We start from the raw sequence: 25,851 nt of genomic DNA on the forward strand, positions 1-25,851 counted from the left end.
TTAACTTGTTTTTCATTAATGGTATTAAGTGAACTAAGAGTAGGGAGTCTGGGAGAAACTGGTGAATTATGCAGGCATTGAACAGAGCAGCTAGCAAAATGTAAATTATCGGATGGCAGAATTTGAAGGCTTCAGCAGGCAGACCATCGCAGCCGGGCGATTTATCATTAGGTAGGTTGTTTATGGCATCGCTGATGTTACCTGGTGTAACACGGTCGGCGAAATGAAACTGAATATTATCAGTAAGGAGGTTATTTACATCCCATCGGGAGTCTTGATCGTTTATGCAATTCAGGATAGTGCTGAAGTGACCGCCTCACATTCTTGCGGTAGCCTCGTCACCGACTGGTTCTCCTACTCTGTGATAGCTTTTTAGTTTTGGGATTTAGGGACTGAATGTCCTTCCAACGACGGGGGTAATCGCCAGATTCTAATTTTCTAGACATTGCATCAGCTCTTAGTTGTTTTTCATTCAGTCTTCAATGCTTAAGGGCAAGTTTGAACGACACTCTCGCCTGCCTCATTAGCAGCGCAAAGTGTCCTTCCCTCGGCTACCATTTTGCCTCCACAGTAAAAACATTTCTCGTGAATGTGTATATAGATCTTTAACCAAGTAATTCCATCCAGGTATATTACGAGAGTTGTCTTGACGAGATCTAAAGGTATCCCTGCTGGAGGCGAGCATAGCGGAAATTATATTCGAATAGAATTCTTTCATATCTCTCCTGTGATCATCATTTCTACATTTTGGGTTACTGCACAGTAAGGCGTCTGCCGGTTGAGCTACTGACCGCAGCCTGGTCTCCGTGGTTTACCCTAAAGGATCTGGTTTTCTGTTGGTTTTTAAAATCCCAGTTAACAGCAGGTGGGGGATCAGTTAGGGGGCTCACGGTAGGGAAGGAGGGATGGGGTACTGAATGACACCTGTAAGGGGAAGTGATCATAGCCCACTGCAAGATCGTAGCGAATGCTGCAGGTCACAAAAGAATCATGAAATTGAGGGGACGTGATGCAGTGGTCCAGCCAGGTGGTTGTAGCTGTGTCCGTTCTGTTCTGTACATAGGTATGGGAGGGAGGGAGGGAGAAACATTATATCGCTAATTCGGAGAGCGTGAATTTGACAGAAGCGAGTAAGTTCGTTATAAAATTGTTTTGTGGGATGAGAATTAAAGTCCCCAATTATACAAATATGATCAGCAGTAGAATCGTGAACAATGCTGTGTAACTCACCTACGATCACTGATCAGAATTATTGTTCTTTTCCCACGGCATATAAACATTAATTATTAGGGTCTTAGAGTCCCTTACTGTCACTTGAAGCCCCAGCAATCTATCACTCCTATAGGTCAACACATTCACCACACTGTCTAGCGATTTGTGCCACAGGAAAGAAAGGCCCCGTTTCTGGCGACCGGCTACGATGTGATCTGTAACTTGCATCGATTAGGTCGAGAAAGCTCTGAGGTCTTCATGCACTGAATCGCAGATGGCAAGGTCATGAGGCCAGAGGAGCGTTTCTTGTAATGCAAATAACTTTGTCTAATGAACGTGGTTAATTTATTTCTACCTGATTTTCACAGAAGATTTCAACTGTTATATTGGGCTATGACCTTGACATAATTATCAGGTCATTAACAATATTTGTTGATTAATGCAATTTAAATATCACATATAACATCCACAGACGTCCTTATTTCTTCGGATTATTGACATTTAAATATCACTTTTAATATCAACATACTCTTTTTTTTTTTCTTAGCTATACACCTATTTCAGTATACACATATAGGTACTTACACCTAATCCCAGAATTACAAATGAGGCAATCGTACCATTCTCTGGCACGACTTGACTTGGCTTTATTATGCAACGTGAATGTTGTACAACCTTTTTAATAAGTAAAAGGGTGGACGAGCCTCCGGAGCGCTCTTCGTTCAACCCCGAATCGAATATATTTTTAACTTAAACCTGCTCAGGCATCACAGAGGAGTTAAGGAGACTGATAGGAATCTCCTTTCCTTTAGCTGTTGATGCACTACGAGTGGGGACAGGTAAGTTTCGCTTTTTTTTTTTTTTTTTTTTTATTTTTCGTCTTTTTTTTTTTTACATGACAATGTACTCTTCATCACAGCTATCTACTTGACTGTTTCTATTTAATTTGAGGCGATCTTTTTTAAAGCTGCATAAAAGAGTTTGATTAAGCAACTGGCTATTTCATACAAAGAGCAACCGGAGTATATCTCACAATCTAAAGAGTTTAAATAACAAAAGAGTTTGAAGTTATAAACTGTATTTGAGACGAACGCCATTGTATGATTTCACAATGAATCAATACTTACAACAAAATTAACTGGAATATCATTAGGACCACATGGGTCAAGTCATATCCATGAACACAACGACTGAAGCTTCAAAATGCCAGAAGTGAGTCTTTTACAAAACAAATTAAAACTTCATTTACTAAAACTATAAATAACATACGGAATGTTTACATTTGTTCCATAGAATAAAAAATAGGACCCAAAAGTTTTTGTTCCTCCGTGAACTTTGACATATCTGGTGCAACTCTCTCCTAATTGCACCTGAAACTCAACCATAGAAAACGTGAAACCAAAGGGACATGGGACCGTATTCAGAGAAGTTGCTCGTTGAAATCGTCACTATGGAGTGAGACTCTGTTTCCATAATCCACTCTGTCCACTTCCTTGCGGTTATCGTCCACAGGGTCTCTGTACCCGACCCAGCACAGGACATAGTCTTTCTTAGGATCAGCCAGGTCATACCAGTTGCGTTCTTTGATGACCTGGGAGGAGCTATAACGAGCGAAGCACAGCACCACCTGTAACGGACAAGACAACCACTATCTGCACGCCGTTCGTCTAGTATAGATCCCGGATTGCTTTATAGCACCACCAGCTGTAATATTACAATTTCTCACGTTTTTTATCGACAATATATTTATCATCTCAGTTAGGCTACAAAAGAAACTGAGCGCAAACGATCGTCAGTGACCACGAAGATAAAAGCCAACATGACCAAGCAGCAATTATTTTCTATACGTAAGAAGTGACAATGCACATACCCAGCATCATTATACATTAATGCGTACTCGGAACACAAATCACAGCATCGTAATACTTCTTGGTATGGACAACACGAATTATTCATTAGGACAGCCATGAATACAGATCAAAGCAAACACAATACTTAGCACATTGGTAACATACGTGAATCTACGCACAAAGCCAAGCCACTGATTGCTATTCATTCAAGAGCTACTGTACCATATTCAATCGCAAACACTTATCAAAATGGCAAATCCCAATCATCGTAGAACGATTCGAAGAACCCATTATATGGATAAAGATTACGTATCTTATTAAATCCAACTGATTTCATACTTTTTATTACTGCAATACCGACGAGTTACAACACACCAGGTGTAGAATTGTTGTCAAGTCCTAATAATTATATTAGAGAGATGCAGTCGTCGATGGTCTACGTGGTATTTAATGCAGTGCTGATGTTCCTAGCTGAATAGGGCAGTCCTAGCATTTTTTAAATTCATACAGAATTACGGTTACACCGAAGCACTGTATTTCTTCAGTAACTAATTACAGTATCGAGAAAAATTTTACAATAATAATAATAATAATAATAATAATAATAATAATAATAATAATAATAATAATAATATCACTATTATTATTATTATTATTATTATTATTATTATTATTAAAATTGTGGTATCAGACTACACATTACACTGACCAAATGGCCATGTTGGGGACTGATGAGAGCAATCTTTCAGGCAAAATATCTATTACTATAACGATAAGACAAAACACGTTTCCTTAAGTTTATCGTGAAAGGATAATAACAATCGATCTATTTCTATGTCTACCTACAGGTCACTATAAAGTTATAGTCACTGTGACCTTTCTTTACCTGTCATAAGCCTACCTAACCTACTGTGAACCTTTAAAAGTCGAGAGCATTTGAAAAATACTAGCTTATCGCTCGATAGTAAATCTCATTTCTCAGTCGGCCACCTCCTACCATTTCAAAGTGAACGGCAATTGGTAACTTAGTGCCCTTAACTTGCCCTGGCCTGTTAAGCAAAAATAAATAAATAAATAAATAAATAAAAGAGGGGGGATACAAAGGAGGTTAGCTTGCTGGTGAAAACCAGAGAACCGAAAGAAATGGGCCCATTCACTCGTCCGAAAAATCTTGGAAATGTTGACCCAAGCCGTCCCATTTGCCAGGGACTTACGGTCGCTTTCAAAAAGCACACTGCCTTTTACGTAATACTTCGGGTATATTAATTAACTTCAATCTCCTGTAAAATTTTGATTCCGAGTCTTCGAATATACTGTATATACTGTAAAGTATATACCCTTCACAACCACTCTACGTCCAAGATTCTAATTCATGAATGAAAGCATTAATGATCTATGAGACTTGAGAAAACTTATCCCTTATTAAAATCATCGTAGAATTAGTTCGTTTATAAGCCGTTCTGCCTTTCACTCGGTATCATTTTATTTTCCCACAAACACAGACAGAATCTTATTGGCATCTGCCTCCTCCTTTTCTTCATTTCTTGTAAGTATTGTGCAAAGATGTCCAACTGAGGCTGCGACACAATGGTGCATCTTAAATACAGACAGCAAGCACATTTAGAAACACCCCAACTGGAAAATGTCCCAAGTGAACACCCCATTAAGGAACCTGGTACACACTTTCTTTTGTCATGACCCTACTATCTAACAGACACCAAAAATTAACCGCAAAACGCAGAAACAAACACAAGCTCATATTTAACGCACCTGAAATCTAGGACAGTTAGTATTTTGAAATGTTTATATTCAGGACAACATTTCTCTCTTTAGAGAGAGAGAGAGAGAGAGAGAGAGAGAGAGAGAGAGAGAGAGAGAGAGAGAGAGAGAGAGAGAGAGAGAGAGAGAATTTCCCTTTGAAGACTCACGAACACTGAAAATGTAGTGGGAGAACCCCTACCCAACATCACACAAGCGTACAAACATTGCTGAAAACGGGAAAATCCCTTCAATATGCACGAGATCATAAAACATCATTTAACACTCACCTCTCCGAGCTTATGAGCCATCTTGTGCTTGGTCTTGGCAGAAACTCTCAGAGTGTACTGGGAGAGCGGATGTTCGAGTTGAAAAGCGAAGGTTTTTTCGAAAACGGGATTCTGGGTGTTGTCCAAAATCTCGGTCGTCACATCTGTCACGGGTTTCAGCTGCTGGTTCTGAAGGTAGAGCTTCACGTAAGGGTTTGGAATCCTACACACTTTTTTGGGCAAGTTCCTGAAAAGAGGATCATTTTCTCTTTAAATTGAGATAACGTCGACTTGTTAGGATGGTAAAATACCTACAATACTTTCTTTCACGAAGAGAGTCGTTAACTGGATTAATTATGAGATGATTCAGTGCAACAGAAAAACAGGAATGGAATGGAATGGAATATAAAATTTAGACCAATGCCAAACACTGAGACCTATGAGGTCATACAGCACTGAGCGGGAAACTGAGAGCAACTATGAAACAATTGTTAGTAGAGGGTGGAAAGTAAGGTGGAGGAAAGAAAATATGAATGGAGGTACAGTAAAATGAATGAAAGAGGTCGCAGCTTGTGCCCGAAAGGTCGCTGCAAAGAACCTCCAGTAATGCCTACAGTGCACCGCGTGAGATGGACTGACGGAACTAACACCCCCTACGGAGGTGAAATAACTGATACTTTCTTTCATAAATAAAATCGTTAATTGGATTAATTATGATTCACCGCAGCAAAAAAAAAAAAAAAAAAAAAACAGGATTCACAAATGATGTTAGGATTTAGTGACGAGGAGCATTAATGATGCTAACAGCCATTAGTAACCGTTTCACTTTTAATATAAAAAGTTTTAATCGCTGTCACCAAATTACCCTCTACACTATACACCCTACACATGGCATGTCAATCAGTTGTACTACTGGCTTTTTCTAGGTTCATGTGTGTGACATACTTTTCGACCTCTCACACCACTATGTAATGACAAAAATTATCAACAGGCTCGTTCCTTTGTCAAAACTAACACTGTTCTTCCTATATCAACAAGTTCTGTCATCTGCTTCGCTTTCTCAATCAAAATCCCACCAAACATCTTTTCCACAATTCTAAGTGATGTTATGATACTACAATTTATACAGTCTCCTCAATAACCTGTACATTCATAAAAAGGCAAAATTCTCTTATCCAAATGTACCTTACACACACAGGCCAACCACTCATTCAATTTAACCACAATACCCGGGACTTTCATTCTTCATCCAAGATAATCATTTACACGACCATTCTCAAAATTTACACCAAGCCATTACTCTCTGAGTCACTCAGATCCATCCATGAGCCTCCAGGTGTCAAAACTTCACAATACTTCATGGATACGCGATTCCTATATTTTCAGAGCGCTTTCGTCCATGTGCCCGTTTGCACAAAATGACTCACTTGATCGGTACACTTTCCAGTTACCCTCCCTAAAGAACGCCTTTTTATATTTACAGTAAGTGATCTTATATAATGTTACATGATCTACTTTGTTGACTCAAAAATGCGCTTAGGATACTCTTGACCATCTTCAGTATGTGTACAGTATATATACATATAAATACATGTATATATATAATATAATATATATATATATATATATATATATATATATATATATATATATATATATATATATATATATACATACTATATATACATGTATATATATATTATATATACTGTACACATTTATATATAATGAATAGACATACAGACAGAACCCAATTGATTATGAAACATGATCTACTTTGTTAACTCATAAATGCGCTTAGGATACCCTTGACTATCATCAGTATTTGTATATATACATATAAATACATGTATATATAATACATATATATATATTATATATATGTATATATATATTATATTTTAACATACAGCATGCATATGTATATGTATATGTATATATATACTATATATATACATTATATATTATATATACTGTACACATATAATTAATAAGCATACAGATAGAACCTAATTGATTATGAAACTAAATATCGTATAACTGCCTCAAAACATTTACGGAACTTGTATCACAATTCATTCTTTATCACAAAGGAAGCCTACGTGGTACCGTGGTACGTACCTGACTTTATGCACAGTGACGACAAGAGTGTTGGGGGCCGGGTATCTTGTGGTAAGTTCGATGCATCCATGACCCTGATCTGTGTCTTTTATCCTTCAAATATAAGAAAAAATCAAATGACAAAAGGGCGTCTACGTTTCCCACACAGCTGAATACTTGGAGGACAAGTATATGCTATGACTCAAAAATTCTACATGCAAAAATTCCTGGTGAAAATAAACATAACAAGAAACAAAAACTATACCATCTTGCATTCTCTTTCAAATACTCAATGATATACATGAAGAAAGGGCGGCTTTTCCACAATTAGAAATCCACTATAATCAATTGTATGGGCAACTGGAAAGCCACTATTCAAATTTTACTGAGCGGAGTTTTTAGAATGAAATGGAATGGTATATAAAATTTCGACCAAAGGCCAAGTACTGGGTCCTATGGGGTCATTCAACGCTGAAAGGGAAATTGTCAGTAAAAATGTTTCTAAGTTGTACCAGGAAGAAAACCTCGCAGTTGCAGTATGAAACAACTGGCAGGAGAGGGTGAAAAGTAAAATGTTAGAGAATATGAACAGAAGTACAGTAATAGGCATGAATGGGGTTTCAACTAGGGGCCGAGGGGATGCTGCAAAGAACCTTACGTAATGCCTACAGTGCACTGTGAGAGGTGCACTGACGGGCCTGGCTGCGCTACCGGGAGTCCCACTTTGTACAAAAAGGATAAAAAATTTTTTAAAAATTAATTCTCCAAAACCAAGGAAAAGTCTAGATTTTTTCTTATTGGGATATAACTGTCTCAACTAGCCGTGATTAACAACGGTTAGTCTTTTGTGTTCCATGAACAGATGATAAAATCAGATTACTTAAACATTCGAATGTCTTCCGTGGCTATTAGGAATAATTCCGTTTGATGGGAAGAATGTTATAGAATGCAAAATTTTTCATGTTAATCCTTGAGTTACGAGTAAAACGATACAGGTCTCTAGAACCGAGTCTACGATATAACTGCAAGACAGGAATCAGTCTCAATCTCATAAAAATCTCGTTACGCCACCAATAATCACCATGATTAGAGCCTCTTTACATCATCTCTACTTCTAAGGTTGATTTCTTATAACTGCTAAAAAATCTTAATTACCGATACTGATGTATTAAACGTGCAATACTTATTACATGTAATTAATTATTAAAATCTCTTATCCCAAAACAGAGGCCTCTACAGTCATGGGTTCTTGGTCCTAGAGCAGCCTGTATCTTCTCGAACTGTTACACCAATGTAAGTTGCAAGTAAAATTACTGGCTAATCCCAAGGGTTTGGAACATAACCCTTCTTTCTTGTGTTTGTATGCTTCGGGTTTACATAAAAAATATTTTGTAACAAAGTATTAAACCTTTGCAGTAATCAAAAAATACCTTAAAGTATTAGACCTTTGCAGTAATCAAAAAATACCTTAAAAAACAAAAACCCTTGCAGCAATCAAAATATGTCTATGGCTTACCTTGTAAGGCTCTCATTTGACACTGAGAGGGCAGGATAAAGCACTTCTTTCTTCTTTAGATATTCTGAAAGAGTAATTACATGGCAAATTAACAGTATAAAAAATAACAGCTTCCAACCGCCCTAATAATATCAGGTATTCGTTACGGAATAAATAGCTAGTAAGCTGCAAAATGATCGTCATTTTTTTAGAAGATAAAAATTTAAACAATTTGGAGAAAATACGACATGCAAAAACCATGTCTAAGGAATCATATGGACAGAGAAATTAGAAAAATAAATCAAGGGATTCTTCAAATGTTTTCTGAGAAAAAAAAAATTAATGTTATTCCAACAGATAGAAAACTACGATCTTGCTTGACTGATAAAATAGTTTACGAAACAAAGAACATAAAACTACTTTGCTAGGCAAACCGAGAGTTCTTCATTATTTATCAAGATATTTACTTATAAAGAAAGAAAACTGCCCACATACTGCAAACTATACATATTCCTCCTATAAACAAATATATTTACCATCGTCAATTTCACTCTCGGTCAAGATTTTATCCAGGAAAGCCCCTCTGCTCGTTTCCACGTCCCTGGCAATTGCAGCTCGCAAATCTTCTTCCTGCATTCCTGGTGAAGACCTGACATCAGTGCTTTCGTTTGTTGATGTTGAGTGGGACTCTAGACTTCCTGGACTTGTGTAAGAATGTCTGAAAAACTCTCCGTCCTGCTCAGTGGACAGTCTGTCACCGTACATGAGGTCGTCATCTATTGGGTCCTGTGATTTCTGGAACGCCTCACTAACCTGATCCAAAGGATCTGAAGATGGGTCGTTAAACGATACAGTGGACCTGCCAACTGTCACTGCTGATCCAGACGACAGCCAGTCAGACGATTCATTCCCAGCAGAACTGACTGACACCTGGGAAGCAGTGTTCGAGGATAGAGGTGACTGATTTGAGGGGCTACTGATATACCAGTCAACCGTCAAGTTCTGTGACTGAGAGGATGAAGTCTTTAATGATGGAACACCTTGAGACGTGGATGCACTTGGCACCTGGGTAAAAGAATGACTGGTAGTCCAGTTGTCTTCATCCGTGTCGTTTCTAGCACATGATTTCTTCTGATGTTCCTGTATAGGGTAGATACAGTAAACAAGTTTGTACTATATTTTTGTATTAGTGTACCTAAGACATGGTTACGCAACAGGATCATCCTTTAAAAAGTTCGGTCACACAGAGTAAATTTACCTTTTATAATAAGGTCACCAGTTACAAGCTGTAGCTAAAATTGGAATGTTAATTCCTGGCATCCTACCAACGTGTCCCACTCCTTGATGGCAGGTTGCCAGGGCAAGAAAATCAAATCCTGAGACTCGCTGGCCATTCTCTGGGGAACACAAACACTAATACTGTATAATAAATTGAAAAGGAAAAGAATATTCTATACTGATATGTGAAGCAGGGGCATCATTATAGCCCTACTGTGAGTTACTGTTATCAAATGATAACTTGATATTAGCAACTAACATCACATGATAACATTAGTAACCAATATCAAGTGATAGCTGGATAATAGTACATAATATCAAATGATAACTAATATCAAGTGATAACTTGATATTAATAACTTCGATTAAGCCAATCCTTCCTTTGACAGCTATAAAACGGTGATCATACAAACGCATTCTTACTTCACCTGCAACTCCTGAATCCAACTCATCGATAAAGAGAGACTGATTTTAATGACCGTTTCTGTGTTTTGAATGATACTGTGTCCATAACATTTTATATAACTTTATCTCTTCAACCACATTAAATATGGATTCGAGCAACTGCCGTTAAATCGTCATGACTCCTGGTGCTTTTCAGATCGGTTTTCATACTCTTCAAGACACCAGAAAAACGTTCTGGTAAATTTATAAGTGTTCTGACAATATCTTGCTGCAATACTTCGTTTGCAAAACTAGTCGTTAGGTTTAACACTGTCGTAGCAGCTATGAAATTCTGCAAAAGAACCAAGCCTGTTTCAGGCACATCACGACCAAACTTTCAGAAGTCTGCAAGAATCAAACATCCACCCCAGTGGCTTTTCATACATAATTATATCCGCAAGGCTTCACAGGGTCACACTGCACCTTTGTTTCTACTTCAATCTTAACTTTGTCCGAAGAGCACATCTATGTATTAATTTTTTGGTACGAATCACGGGGTTTAAGACTAAGTTTTGTTTATTACGGCTTGCTGCCAGTCTGAAGGCTTCTCTCTAGACGTTTTGGTTTCTTTGACAAAAACTTAGCATTATTAATCCAGTCCTTTACTCCTTTATCAAGCAACTCCACTTCTGAACAAAGCAATTTGAACCGATTTTCATTTACATACAGTGATATTACAATTATGGTTAATGCATATCTTTTGACAACCACAGTTTCCCTTTTCATGCTGTTACAGAGAATTGTCATACTTAAGAGTATAACATTCCTACTATGGCTCAAAACATAAAGTCAAAATCATAAACTGTCAGGACAGCTAAGTTTGGCAGAACTATGACTAGTACTCTCCAATCCTTTGTGAACTCCTTTACCTCCACTCAGCCACTGCTTTAGTATATGTTATACTCAGTGTTCTGACACTTAATACAACTGAATTTCCATCTTTTTGTAAATTACTAAGTAAAGCATGCCCTCTGTGGATAGAATCTATGAAGTTTGGACATTAGATAATCCCAGGTCGATTCCTAGGGGCTCAAATGCGTCACTGTATATTGCACGACCAGGCTCAGCTATTCATAGCAAAGAATATAAGGTTAAGTCAGAACATTCTTTATCTTTGTTGGCTGGGCAGAGCCCACCACATCAGACTTCAAGACCTTACCATTCATCAGGGCTGCCTTTATGCAAGGGCCCATGCTTGCACACGGCAGACTAAATCTACGCCAACCACCACTCACATTTTCTTGTGTGGTGAGCCATTTGTAATTACCAGACAAATTAGTTGCTCCATCAAATCACTGGCCAACAATGTTTTCAAGATGAGGATCTCTATTCAGGTCACCAAAAGCCTTTTTAACACATCTTTATAATGCTTCCTTTTATGTTGCTTTGGTAGCACCAACCACCAAATATTTTTTTGGGGTACAAACTACAGTTTTAACTATGAAATCCTGTAACTCATAAAACTATCTTTTACTGATATCTCATCTAAAGTAATGTCCTTTACACTTGCTCTTCTAAGTGGCATCTGAGTCTAATCTGATCTATGCCGCATCCTCGTACTCTAGTCATACCAGTTCGAGATTGCCACTGCTTATGCCACACATTTTGCTCATTTTTTCTCTACCCTCTGTATGGGCATGCAGTGCAATGTTTTACAAAGTTCTTAACATTAAACATTATTCAATGATTTTATGATATTAGATGTTTTTATTTAATTTAGGTCTGGTGTTGACTGTTGGGATGTTTTATGACAAGTCTTGATTTTTCAGGCTCTTGAATCAAAATTAATTGTTTGTAAGCATAGCACAAGTTTTTCAATTCACCAAATAAAGTCTCAGACATGGTTGCAATGCTATTTGAACAAATAAGGCTTAAAGTCTTTCTCGAAAGTTTTCTTTCCAAATTTATGTGGAGGACCATTTTTTCAATAACTGGTTTGACGATGCATTATTTCTAACGGAACAATAATGAAACACCCATCGGCAGTGACAAAACTTAATGAGTTTAGTAATAAACATAGTGAGTTTATTAATAAAATCAACAAGTGCCCAGAAAAAATATATGCTTTTGTACCATTGTGTCTAAATACATTTTGCCCAACAAATGTATCTGTAACTGTTCTTTTTATTTCAAGAACTTTAGTGTAAACCAAAACAAACAGAAAATTTACGACTTTCTTACCTCAGACCTAAATGATGATGAATCATTTAGTCCTAAAGTCTTCTTATCATCCTCAGGATCGGGACTTCTTCTTCGGCTGCTATTGCGTTCTTGTAAAAAAGACATGATCTGACTTGGCCTGTGTAAGAGACATAAGAGGAAATACTGATTAATGTACTGATGGAAAACTCAGAAACTTGTTAGATGGAGTAAATACTGATTAATAGACTTAGGGAAAACCCAGAAACTTGTTAGAGCAAATAATGATTAATATACTAGTGGAAAACTCAGAACTTGTTAGATGGAACAAATACTGATTAATGTACTTATGGAAAACTCAGATACTTGTTAGAGAGAGCAAATCCTCATTAATGGACTCGTGGAAAACTCAGAAACTTATTAGAGCAAGTACTGATTAATATACTAGTGGAAAACTCAGAAGCTTGTTAGATGGAGCAAATCCTGATTAATGGACTCATGGAAAACTCTGAAACTTGTTGCACAAAGCAAATACTGATTAATGGACTGATGGACAACTCTGAAACTTGTTAGATATATCAAATACTGTTTAATGGACTAATGGACGACTCAGAAATTTGTAAGAGCAAATCCTGATTAATGGACTCAAGAAAACTAAAAAAAATTGTTGCACAAAGCAAATCCTGATTAATCGACTAATGGAAAATTCATAAAAACTTGTCAAATAGGGCAAATATTGATTAATGGACTGGTGGAAAACTTAGAAACTTGTTAGACAAAGCAAATACTGATTAATGGACTTACGGAAAACTCAGAGAAGGTGGTTAAATGGAGCAAATACTGATTAATGTACTGAATGAAAACTCAGAAACTTGTTAGAGAGCGCAAATACTGATTAATGGATTGATGGAAACCACAGAAACTTGTCAGACAGAGCAAATCCTGATTAATTGACTGATGGACAACTCAGGAACTTGTTAGATAAAGCAAATACTGATTAATGGATTGATGGAAAACTCAGAAACTTGTTAGATGAAGCAAATCGTGATTGCTGGACTGATGGAAAACTTAGAAACTTGTTACATAGCGCAAATCCTGATTAATGGACTAATGGAAAACTCACAAACTTGTTAGAGCAAATCCTGATTAATGGACTGTTGGACAACTCAGTAACGTGTTAGACAGAACAAATCCTGATTAACGACTAATGGAAAACTCATAGAACTTGTTAAATAGAGCAAATACCGATTAATGGACTGATGGAAAACTCAGAGAAGCTTGTTAAATAGAGCAAATACTGAGTAATGTACTAATGGAAACTCAGAAAATTGTTAGACAGAGCAAATCCTGATTAATGAACTGATGCAAAACTCAGAAACTTGTTCGAGAGAGCAAATGATGATTAATGTACTGATGGAAAACTCATAGAACTTGTTAAATAGAGCAAATACAGATTAATGTACTGATGGAAAACTCTGAAACTTGATAGATAGAGCAAATACTGATTAATGGACTTTTGGGAAACTCAGAGAAACTTGTTAAATAGAGCAAATACTGATTAATGTACTAATGGAAAACTCAGAAACTTGCTAGACAGAGCAAATACTGATTAATATACTTATGGGAAACTCAGAGAAACTTGTTAAATAGAGCAAATACCGATTAATGTATTGATGGAAAACTGAAACTTGCTAGACAGAGCAAATACTGATTAATGGACTTATGGGAAACTCAGAGAAACTTGTTAAATAGGGCAAATACCGATTAATGTACTGATGGAAAACTGAAACTTGCTAGACAGAGGAAATACTGATTAATGGACACATGGGAAACTCAGAAAAACTTGTTAAATAGAGCAAACACTGATTAATGTACTGATGGAAAACTCGTAAACCCGTTAGTTCTAATAGTGACGTCAGTAAAAAAAATTATTCACTAGATTGGTCGATCAATATCATTCTACTCACTTAGTTTCATCCAGCAAAGGCCTGGAGCTGACTATATCCCATAATGTGTTGTTTTTGGCTTTTGAAGTTGAAGCTTTATTGGTTTCACTCTGAAATTGTCAATACATTTCTTAGAGTAAGTAACTTAGGTTTTCCAAGTGTCATTTACCAGGTCTTTGGAAAGTGACACTAGTATAATCAAATCGAAAATAACAACAATCATGATATTGACAAAAGTATTAACACATCCACTACACAAATGAAACTTTTTTTTTCATTTTCCCCATTCTAAATGAAGGTAATTTCCGGAAATTCCCTCCTGGAGATGTTCATTCACTATTTTCGGATTACATGCTTCCTGCTCTTGAATATGTCTTTTATATCTGATCAATGTCTCCGTCTGTGAGACAGAACAAATTAAAATATTCCTGCAAAACTAGACCTCATTTAGGCTTCCGTTTGACTTATTTTCGAGCCACGAACGATGAAGGTAGTAGTAGTAACATCTTCCTGAAAATAAGCATGGACACTACTTCACGAGTAAACTGGACCGTTTGTATTCACGTTTACAAAGATTTACATGACAAATTTGGCCATTATATTCTATAATTGAGACAATAAATTTAGACAAAATTACAGCATGAAGTCGAATCAAGTACTGTACTGTATAAAAACAATTCCCCTAGTACCCCATAAATATTCTCAGGTTTTTTCAAACCCTCAGAATTTCATTTTCTTTACATTACGAGGGGAACTCGTGTAACCCAACGTACCAGTAGTTGATCCATTCACAAATGTTGAAAAAGAACCTTTGTTTAATATTTGTAAAATGCAGGAAAAACTAAACATAATCATGCAAATGAATAAAATTATGACTAAAAATTTTCACTGAAGACTGAAATCATTACAATTAATGAAATTTGTAGAAATTAGTAAAACCCGGAGAGAATATCTGATAATGAAAACAGAAAGAGGAGAGATATAAAAGACTGTTTATTCAAGAAGCTGTAAATCTCTACCATACAAGACAATATAGATATGCAGCAGAAGAAAAATCTACATCAATACATAATTGCAGTACTATATCCCCAGTTACAAGTACAAGTTCACGAGTTTGCAACATAATGTCGTGTTTGTCACAGTAGGCTGATTCTCGTCGTGGAATCAGCCACTATGAAACATGCTAACAAATGTAAATCCTGTATTCCACGATAATTTTCCAATCACAGCACAAGCCACTTATGAAACCTCGTCATTCTTGAGTCGACAAGTATCGAACAAATCATTCCATCGTTCATCTGCTAGCACGACTCCCGTGTTGGCTCTAGTGAAGCATAAGAAACAAATGTCTCCTCACTGTACCTTAAGACACCCATTAACTTTGCGACTGAATGATATGTACTAGAAAGGAGCAGCTGTTCAGCATACATGAGTAGACATTCCACTGAGGAATCAATGTAGCTGCTCCGGTCTCCCTGGGGGAATACAATGGATTATAACCTGAATCCATTTCAGCTCACCTCGTGAAACAAAATCTAATTTGTTTCTATATAACCAGTAGTCTTGACAATGCTGATGATCATGGAAGCCACATTTGGACGTAGAAGTGCCACCGAACATTGCGTCACATATTGGACCAATGGGTAGAAGGGAAGATGGAAAATTCAATTTAAGGAAAGACAATGACACAAATCAAAGAAAAGTTTGCGCAACCTTACAGTAGTTACGCAGCGCCACTAGTCTACATTACGGAAGCTGAGAAAATGTAGCCAAGAGACACGCTTTCGATTTAGTTAGGACTGCCACCCTAGGTAGGAACCTTTGTTGAGAACCAAGCTTCAAGAGAGTAGGAAGACCTAGGTAGGGCGTAACAGGATGGCAGGGTTTCCATTCCATCGGCTGCTCTTCACAAAGGTATTACCTGGTAACTGACCCGCATGAGTGAAAGCCAAGATCAGAGAAAGACATTGAAGGCATGTGAAGAAATTTAGACTTGGCACTTTGCCATACCACGAATTGGATAGTAAAAGTTTTGTGTTTTTTTATAACTTTGGTACTTGCACACTGATTTGTAATCAAATCTTAGGGAAAGCAAATCGTCCAGTCTGGATCCGCTCTGACATTTTAAGAGATTAACATACATGTTGATTTATTGAAAAAAATACATACATACATACTGTACATTCCTCTAAAAAATACATACATACATACATACATACATATATATATATATATATATATATATATATATATATATATATATATATATATATATATATATATATATATATATATATATATATATATATATATATATATATATATATATATATATATATATATATATATATATATATATATATACAGGTCGTACAGGTCGTACGGCTGTAGGATTCACAGTAGCTACCACAAAGGCATCTAGGGAAAGGCATAAGTACATCAAATCACAATTTATTCTGGCCGACGGCGTTTCGCAATGTCACACTGCATTATCACGGCTGAAATTTACAAAACTTAAAAACTTACAAAAACAACTTATAAAAGAATGAAAAAACTTAAAAATATCACTACAAAAAATGGACATAACCTACCTAAACTGAGCTAAAGAGTAACCAAAACGTTTAAAATACAAAGAGGGCAAGTAAAATTTGAGGAGCAGACCAAAATACAATGTAAACAAAATATCAATTATGCGATAAATTGTTGTGCAGAGGTTGTCTGGGTGTTTTACGAATGATTAGTAATTTTTATCAGTGAGTTCCTCCTCTTCTTGCGTAGATGCAGTGATTTTAAAGCCCTAATAATCAATGCTGGTCTTGCAGTGTGACATGTGATTGCGCATATTGGAAGCTTCGGGTCTGCGGCCGGGCAGTCTGCAGCCAGTCCTGAAACTGCCTCCCAGACGATGCAGCCAGTCCTGAAACTGCCTCCCAGACGAATATGTAGCAACTGCTTTGTGCATCCTGCTTAAGTTCCTGTTCACTCTTGGGGACAGGTTTATTTACACACGATGTTGGAAGACATGAGTGTAGCCAATCTGTCCTTATACCTGAAAACAGATCCTACTGTTAAAAGAATTTTTGGGATAAAGTTCAAAGTTTCCTAGTAAATTTTTTTTAAACAGTAGCTTTCTTGTAAAGTATTTTTCTAGGTAACTCAGGAAATTTTTTCACTGCAAATTACATGACTCTCCATTAGTGTATAAAGTCCCTAAACTGATTTTTTTTATGCTAAGTTTCCTTTCATTTACAACAATAAGTTTTGAAGCAAGTAAATTAAGCTATTGAACAGAGAGTTGGCTGCAGTCAATTTTAAAACTCATCCCAAAAAACCCTCTAACAATAAGATCTTTTTGTAGGTATAAGGACAGATTGGCTCCGCATCTATCTTCCCACATCGTATATAAATACACTTGTCCCAAGTGTGAACAGGAAACTTAACGTTAGATGCACTAACCGGCTGCTACAGGTTCGAATCCGCTGTCATCTGGGATGCAGTTTCAGTTGGCTACAGATTGACCAGACCCGAAGCTTCCAACAAACGCACGTACACGTTACGTTGCAAGACCAGCATTAATTATTAAGAGTTTAAAATCACTGCTTCTACACAAGAAGGAAAGGAACTTGCTACATTTGAGTCCATCCCGATAAAAACTACCATCCCCTCCTTAAACACCCATACCACCTTCACACAACTATCGCATAATTAATAGTTTGTTTGTATTCTGGCCTGCACCTCAAATTTTACTTACCCCTCTTTGTTTTTTTATTTGTTTTATTACTCTTTAGCTCGGTTTAGGAAGGTCATGTCCTTGTCTTTTTAGTGATACTTTTTACTTTTTATATTTTTATGTGTTTTTAAGTTTCGTAAATTTCAGCCTTGATAAGAAATTGAGATTTGATGTACATATTCCTTTTCCTGGATGCCCTTGTGATTATATATATATATATATATATATATATATATATATATATATATATATATATATATATATATATATATATATATATATATATATATATATATATTGTAAGGTGTTATAAAATACAAAACCATTCTACAAATATTATGTCTCTGTGAAAATTTTGATGTTTTGCAGATTCGTCATTTGTTGTGATGATATGATTTTAAAATGTCTTTTCTTACAGATAAATCGTGTATCATGTAATCTTAAAATGTCTTGATATGTTTTTTCCATTTGTTTAATATATGGTGCAGTATATGAAAATTGTATAATGAGTGTTAATGTGTTGTAAAGTGAGGAAGAGATGTTTTTTTTGGAACCATTGTCGCTTAGCCCGCTTCCTATATTTACTCAAGTGTTTGGAGAAAGACAGAGGCCCTCTTGTTTTATCATGATGAGTTGACAGCCTCGGCCAGAATGCCTGTTATCTGTTTATCATGTGTGCCTATCCCATGGTTATTAGCTGTGTCTATGCTTATTCTTTTCCATGATCTTGAGTAATGGAATGAGGAACAGAGAGGAGGATGAAGTTGACATACTGACAGCCGACCAAAAACTGGGTCCAAAATACCTCCCTTTTATTTGCTCAGTTGTTTTCAGTGAACACGGATGATGTCAATCATAGATAAGAGCTCTGGCATATTTCCTTCTGGGCCTTAGAATTCCATGTATGTACACCGTACATGTATACTTGTATGTATAATGCATGTACTTTATGTGTCATGTATTCTGTGGGGGGGGGGGCTTGAAGATAAAAGTGCAGTACTGAACCAGAGTCAGGCAGTCAGCCACAGGGGTTGCTGGAAATAGGGTGTCTCTCTCTCTCTCTCTCTCTCAATCATACCATTCATGTATAAGGGGTTACTGGTTGCTCTCTTATTTGTAAAAGTTTTGTTAAACTCATCAAAGAAGTGTAAACATTTTGTAAGAGTGATCTAAGGTTTTTTATATTGTGCAAGCATTGTGAAAATGTATTTTACTATTTTCTGTTGAAGAAGGTAAGGTTCTTACTTGATATGTTTTGTGCTGTTATTGTGATAGAGAATTATTATTTTGATAAAAGGTGAATAATATCTCTTATAGTGAGTTCTAATGTGTCTTGCTGCTAATTATATATCATTGTGTATGTCATTATGACTTGGCAGTGCTGTCTTTGAGAAAGGCTTAGAAAGACGTGTTTAACCTTTTTTAAAAGTGAAGGCAATCTTTTGAAAGACTGATGTAATCTTTAAACATATTTTTGTCTTAGTGAAATTGCTGTTGGTTTATTTCTATTTTTGCATATTTCGTTCTTATGTGTCTGTGTCATCATATTACTCTAATTTTATAATTATGTCTTACAAAGTTTTGTGCTGGTGATTACTTAGAATTTGTTAGTGCATACTTATTATTGAGATTTCAGAGAATATTTATATGGATTCCAGTCAATAATATTTTGATGAACATTTGTGTTGAGTTTAATTAACCAGGTATATGTTTAAAACTTGAGTGATAGTTAATGGTTTGAATCTTACTTAACCAAACTGCTTTCTTAATAAATTAAAGTTTTGTGAATTAAACTTGATTAAGAAATACTTAAATCTTACACTGTTATCAATTAATAGTACATCTTTTTGAGATTGTGAACTCTGCATATAACTTTTGAACTTAGAAATATATTTGTTTGTTTAAAGTTTTAAAAGCACAGCGTTTCATTTTGACCACTAGTAATTAGAGAAATTAACGAATGCGTACAAGGCAAGTGATATATCTGTTTGTTCACCTGAGACATATCTAGGTGAAATAGAACCAGGGAAACCGTTATAGTGTTTGTTGAAGTGATACCCATTTTCCACTAGTCTGTTTATAACTTATTAATTGTTACCTCACCTATAACTTGATAAAAATACATTGATTTTCTCAAGTGCTAAGTTTTATGGGATCACTGTACCTTTAGAGTATTCAGTCTTAATATTTTGTTATGAGGTTTCAAGTATCTGATCGTCGAAGTGAGGTTACTTTTGGTATTATTTGTGTAATAACCAGGTGCTTGATCACTTTGTGACAATACATACATACATATATATATATGTATATATATATATGTATATATATATAATATATATATGTATATATATATATAATATATATAATATATATGTATGTTTATATATGCATATATGTGTGGGAGCACGCTCTCTTGAAGGCTCCAGAGAGATTAGCAACTCAAGAGAGACAGAGAGGGCATTTAAATTCTGATTTAAATGTAATCACATCTGCTCAGCACTAAAAATCATGTATTTATCATTTTTTTTTCCATACCTAGCTAGTAAACTATACTTGCCGAGCCATAGTTAAAGTGCCCTTGCTGAAAGCAACGTCAAACCAAAATTATAACGTCAACCTTGAATACTGACAATGTGCCTAAAGGAATGTTGTAATTCAAAATATACTGGTTTACCTACATCACTCCTTATCCTCCCAACCCCAAAAACACATGGATGCTGTGTACATACTGAGATTAATCTAATGCTCTCATCACCGTCATTCTATTACTGCCTCCCTGGAAACGTAACTCAAGAACCCTTTTGAAACTCGCATCTTTCTGTTTCCTTTAACCGATAACTTAATGATTTTTCCTCGCGGTTTGTAGGAACTTTCGTTTTAATACACAGGTGTGTTTGAAATAATCCCTCAGACGTACAAGAACCCAGATACGTTTGTCAACATTTGCTCTTTCTGCTCAGATGGATCTCATTCTCAATGTACTTTGCATGCAAACAAATACTGTATTATACACAAAGAAAGGAGAGCCAGAAAAAGAAAAGCAGGGTTAAGAAAAGGATAAAATAACAATGTCGACCGTCAGCACTTCATATTCTATCTTATGCAAAGTTAGGATTGCTAACTACAATTTATTAGCTCATTTTGATTTCCAGGTTTCTACTAAGAGGCTATCTTGACCTAGTAAGGACAGACTACGTAAGTGTCTATTTTGACTCATCAAAGACAGACTATGTAAGAGGTTCTCTTGACCTAGCAAGGACAAACAGACTATGCAAGTGGCTATTTTGTTCTATCAAAGATAAACAGACTACGTATGAAGCTACTTTGACCTATTAAAGATAAAAAGACTATGTAAGAGGCTATTTTGACCTACTAAAGACAAACAGGCCATGTAAGAGGCTATTTTCTCCTATCAAAGACAACCAGACTATGTAAGAAGCTATTTTAAACCACTAAAGACAGACTATGTAAGAAACTATTTTGATCTACTAAAGACAGACTATGTAAGAAGCTATTTTGACCTATTAAAGAAAGACTACGTAAGAAGCTATTTTCACCTATCAAAGACAAACAGACTATGTAAGAGCCCATTCTGACCTAGTATGGGCAAACAGACACACATATAGCACTGTACAATGAAAAATACGAATACATATCTGCAAGAATTACGTATGAAATCATTGAAATACTGATCAAAATCACAGCAGAAATCCGGTGACGACATTTACACGATTCATAAGCATATCTTTTCTTACCTGAGGATTGTTCAGGTTTTCGATGAGATTTCCAGCAACATCTGGAGCCAGCTGGACGGTAAAAGGGAAGTTACCCTTGACTGAATTTTGGACGTAGTCCAGGAGGGCTTTCTTGCTACAAGGAAAAGGAGAAAGAAAAACAACCTTTTTTCAGAGCGGGAAAAAAGAAGGAGAACTCCAAACAGAAAGGAATTCCATGTTAATAGTTGAAAACCACTAGGAAAATATATTTGAGATCAAAATCATCTTTATGGCTTGAGTACACATCAAATGAGAGAGAAACTTAATGGCTTGGATATATAAAAAGAAAAATCTACTCTACCATATAAAGAACTAGATTTCTATTTTATAAGGATTAACTATCCGGCTGGTGATTAAAACGTTTTACTGAATTAGCAAGATAGAATAAACAATTTAGGCCGAAGGCAAGCGCTGGGACCTATGAGGTCATTCAGAGCTGAAAGGAAAATTGAGAGTAAAAGGTTACAAAGGTGTAACAGGAGGAAAACCTCGCAGTTGCACTATGAAACAATTGTTAGAAGAGGGTGGAAAGTAAGGTGGAAGAAAGAGAACAGGAATGGAGGTACAGTAAAAGGAATGAAATGGGTTGTAGCTACGGGCAGAAGGGACGTTGCAAAGAACCGTAAGTAATGCCTACAGTCCACCGCGCATGAGGTGCACTGACGGAACTCACCCCCACCCCCAACGGATTTTACTGAATTAACACTTTTAACTATGATTACAAATGAGACACATTCTCATCTACTGTTATTGAAAGCTGATTCTGAAAGATAAGGCACTTTGACAAAATATTTAATCTTAGATTCCGGTCCGAAGCGAGACAAGATTTGGAAAAAACAAAGGGTATGACAGAATGTCAAGCGCGATACTAGATCGGAAGCTATGAATCATTATTAGATGCTGTGTTTAAACCCGTTTCAAGGTACCAAGGTAAAAAGGCATTAGAAGAGCTGCAATGATCAAGATAAACTATTACAATACTTCAACAAGATATGATAAAGTCATGCACTTGTGGATGTTTTTGTCAAGAGATAAGAATACCCGGCATTATTTATTATTATTATATTATTATTATTATTATTATTATTAATCATTATTAGGCAATTATTTATTAAACATACCAAGGGCAACCAGTATAAAGTTCCACACATACTTATATAAACATACATACAACATACATGAACCAGTATAAATGTTCACACACACACACACACATACATATATACATACATACATACATATATATATATATATATATATACATACATATATACATACATATATATATATATATGTACATATAATATATACATATATAAAACAAATTACCCTTCTCCTCAGAGGAGGTGGCACCCAAAGTTTATTTAACAGCACTAGGTTTAAGAACAATGGTCACATTGCCACAACCAAGTGTAGGGCAACTAAATGTGACACATTAAATCATTTATCAGCTAAGGATGGCCACACCAGGTACTCCAGTCAATTTGCCAAAACAGCTAAATGAGGGACCTTAATCAAGTGCCTGCAACTGCCATACGAAAACCACTAAAACCTTTCACTGTTCCCATATTACTTTAATCTAAGGAAATAAACTAGAATTGGAATATAAAATTTAAGCCAAAGGCCAAGCGCTGGGACCTATGAGGTCATTCAGCGATGAAGGGGAAACTGAGATTAAGAAGGTTTGCAAGGTGTAACACGAGAAAAAACTTCGCAGTTGCACTATTGAAACAATTGTTAGGAGAGGGTGGAAAGTAAGATGGAAGAAAGAAAATATGAACGGAGGTACTGTAATAGGAATGAAGGGACGTTGCAAAGAACCTTAAGAAATGCCTAAGGATAAAAATGAAAATCACAGATAGAAAATAATCATGGTAAAACTACGCCACCCAAATGATTTTTCGTTAATTCATATAAGATGATAAAGGAGAGAGAGAGAGAGAGAGAGAGAGAGAGAGAGAGAGAGAGAGAGAGAGAGAGAGAGAGAGAGAGAGAGAGATTCTTACATAGGTTTGAAGGCTTCGATAGAACTGGCCATCTTCTTAAATCTTGGGTTTATGATTGGAGGTTTGTCCATGTGCACGACCAGTGTCCCCACAAAAGGCTGATGACCCACAAAGTCCTTCAGTTCAAGCTGGATATCCGCTTGGACCTGTAAAATTATAAAATAATAATTAAAACAATAACAAAACAGCACTACGAGAGAACATACCTCCGCCAACGCTTGGGTAATCGGCCTATTTTATGTGTACCAATATTACTTAAGACTGCAGTATAAATCAAAATGAAACGGAAAATTACTTTAAAAATTAGATCGCAATGTAAATGAAAATGAGATTGAAAATTATAAAAAATTATATCACCATAAAAATAAAAAAGAAACAGGAAATTCTTAAAAAAAAAAAAATAGTTCTTGTGATTTCCCTCATTCCTCTCCGGTTGATTTCTGTACCCCTGCTGAATACAGGCGACTTTTTACTCCTTATCAGCAATGATATCAACACAATAAACAAAAACCAAATCTCCCATTGATGGAAAATCACGACGAAGTAGAAAGTCACTTTTGTCCTTTCCACTAAAATCCAGATTTACCATGTAAGCTGTAAAACCATTTCTTTATGTCACTATTGGACAGAGGAAATTTTCTCTGGAACGCCAGAAACTTTTAAGCTTGCAGATTACAGACTTTCTCTTTAAACAGACTAAATTTACAGCTCTTTCACTTAACCTCGTGAATGAATTTTTATATGTTCTGATATTTCAGTGATTACATGGAACAAAATTGAGATCACATATAACTGGTATAAAATCCTTAAGATTGGTTTGAACATGTATTAAGTAAGAGATCAGTGTGTGATTGTCCAAATGGTTCAACAGAAGTTTAGCATCCTTTCTTTCCCCCCCTAACCAAAAGCAATCTCTAAAAAAAGATAGTCCCAATATAGAATGGAATGAAATATAAAATTTGGGCCAAAGGCCAAGCGCTGGGACCTATGAGGTCACTCAGTGCTGAGAAGGAAATTGAGAACAAAAAGGTTTTAAAGGTGTAACTTAAGAGAACCTCGCAGTTGCACTATGAATCGATTGTTAGGAGAGGGTGGAAAGTAAGATGGAAGAAAATATGAACAGAGGTACAATAAAGGGAATGATAGGGGTTGCAGCTAGGGGCCGAGGGGACTCTGCAAAGAACCTTAAGGAATGCCTACAGTGCACCGCGTGAGGTGCAATGATGGCAATACCCCCTTACGGGGATCCCTTCGTAGAATATTAACGGAAACCTGCAGATATACTCATACACACAATATTTCCATACCTGAAATTCTTGAAAGTCTGTCATCAGAATATCAGAAACCTTCCCCACTTCTACATTTAACTCAACTGAAAGTGACAGCTGTTTTCACCTCAAAATATCGTTAACATAAAAAATACCACATCGTTTCGATTCATATTTCTAGTCACAACAACATTATTAAACAAGCTAACGCAGCAACAATGCCACAGTGTCAGTGGATTCACCAACATTTTGCCTATACTTTTGCGATCAACACTGTCCTCTATTCATTAATAAACTCCAGATTTGGCGAAGACAAACATTACCCGGAATAAGTTTAAATCCATTGCAATTAAAAAATAATGGCACACGTAACAATCCACAAAACTGGTCTTTTTCTATCCCGAATCTTAGCAGCATAATTTCCTCACACAAGTAACATTGAATTGCCATGTTCTTTAGTATAAATGAAGTCTGTTTACGACTCAAATTATTTACGATCGAAACTTTCACTCCTTCCCTTTTACATTATCGAGTCTTCGCAACTGTCCCAACTATTTAACCTAGCAAATATTCCTTGACC

General features: G+C 36.1%; 1 protein-coding gene across 2 annotated transcripts in view; it reads right to left on the bottom strand.

The window, feature by feature from the left end:
- Positions 1-2,273: 2,273 nt before the first annotated feature.
- Positions 2,274-25,851, bottom strand: part of LOC136850693 (extended synaptotagmin-2-like) — a 56,400-nt gene continuing 32,822 nt past the window's right edge. For both annotated transcript variants that reach the window (XM_067124506.1, XM_067124505.1), the window contains exons 5-13: positions 24,004-24,149; positions 21,977-22,091; positions 14,513-14,601; positions 12,588-12,705; positions 9,221-9,824; positions 8,706-8,769; positions 7,211-7,303; positions 5,111-5,336; positions 2,274-2,839 (exon numbers count right to left, since the gene is read on the bottom strand). In XM_067124506.1, coding sequence (XP_066980607.1) covers positions 2,633-2,839; positions 5,111-5,336; positions 7,211-7,303; positions 8,706-8,769; positions 9,221-9,824; positions 12,588-12,705; positions 14,513-14,601; positions 21,977-22,091; positions 24,004-24,149 — 1,662 coding nt within the window. In that variant the 3' untranslated portion in view covers positions 2,274-2,632. The remainder of the gene's footprint in view (positions 2,840-5,110; positions 5,337-7,210; positions 7,304-8,705; positions 8,770-9,220; positions 9,825-12,587; positions 12,706-14,512; positions 14,602-21,976; positions 22,092-24,003; positions 24,150-25,851) is intronic.

Source organism: Macrobrachium rosenbergii, chromosome 22, assembly GCF_040412425.1.
Source record: "Macrobrachium rosenbergii isolate ZJJX-2024 chromosome 22, ASM4041242v1, whole genome shotgun sequence".
In the NCBI taxonomy this organism is placed as follows: domain Eukaryota; kingdom Metazoa; phylum Arthropoda; class Malacostraca; order Decapoda; family Palaemonidae; genus Macrobrachium; species Macrobrachium rosenbergii.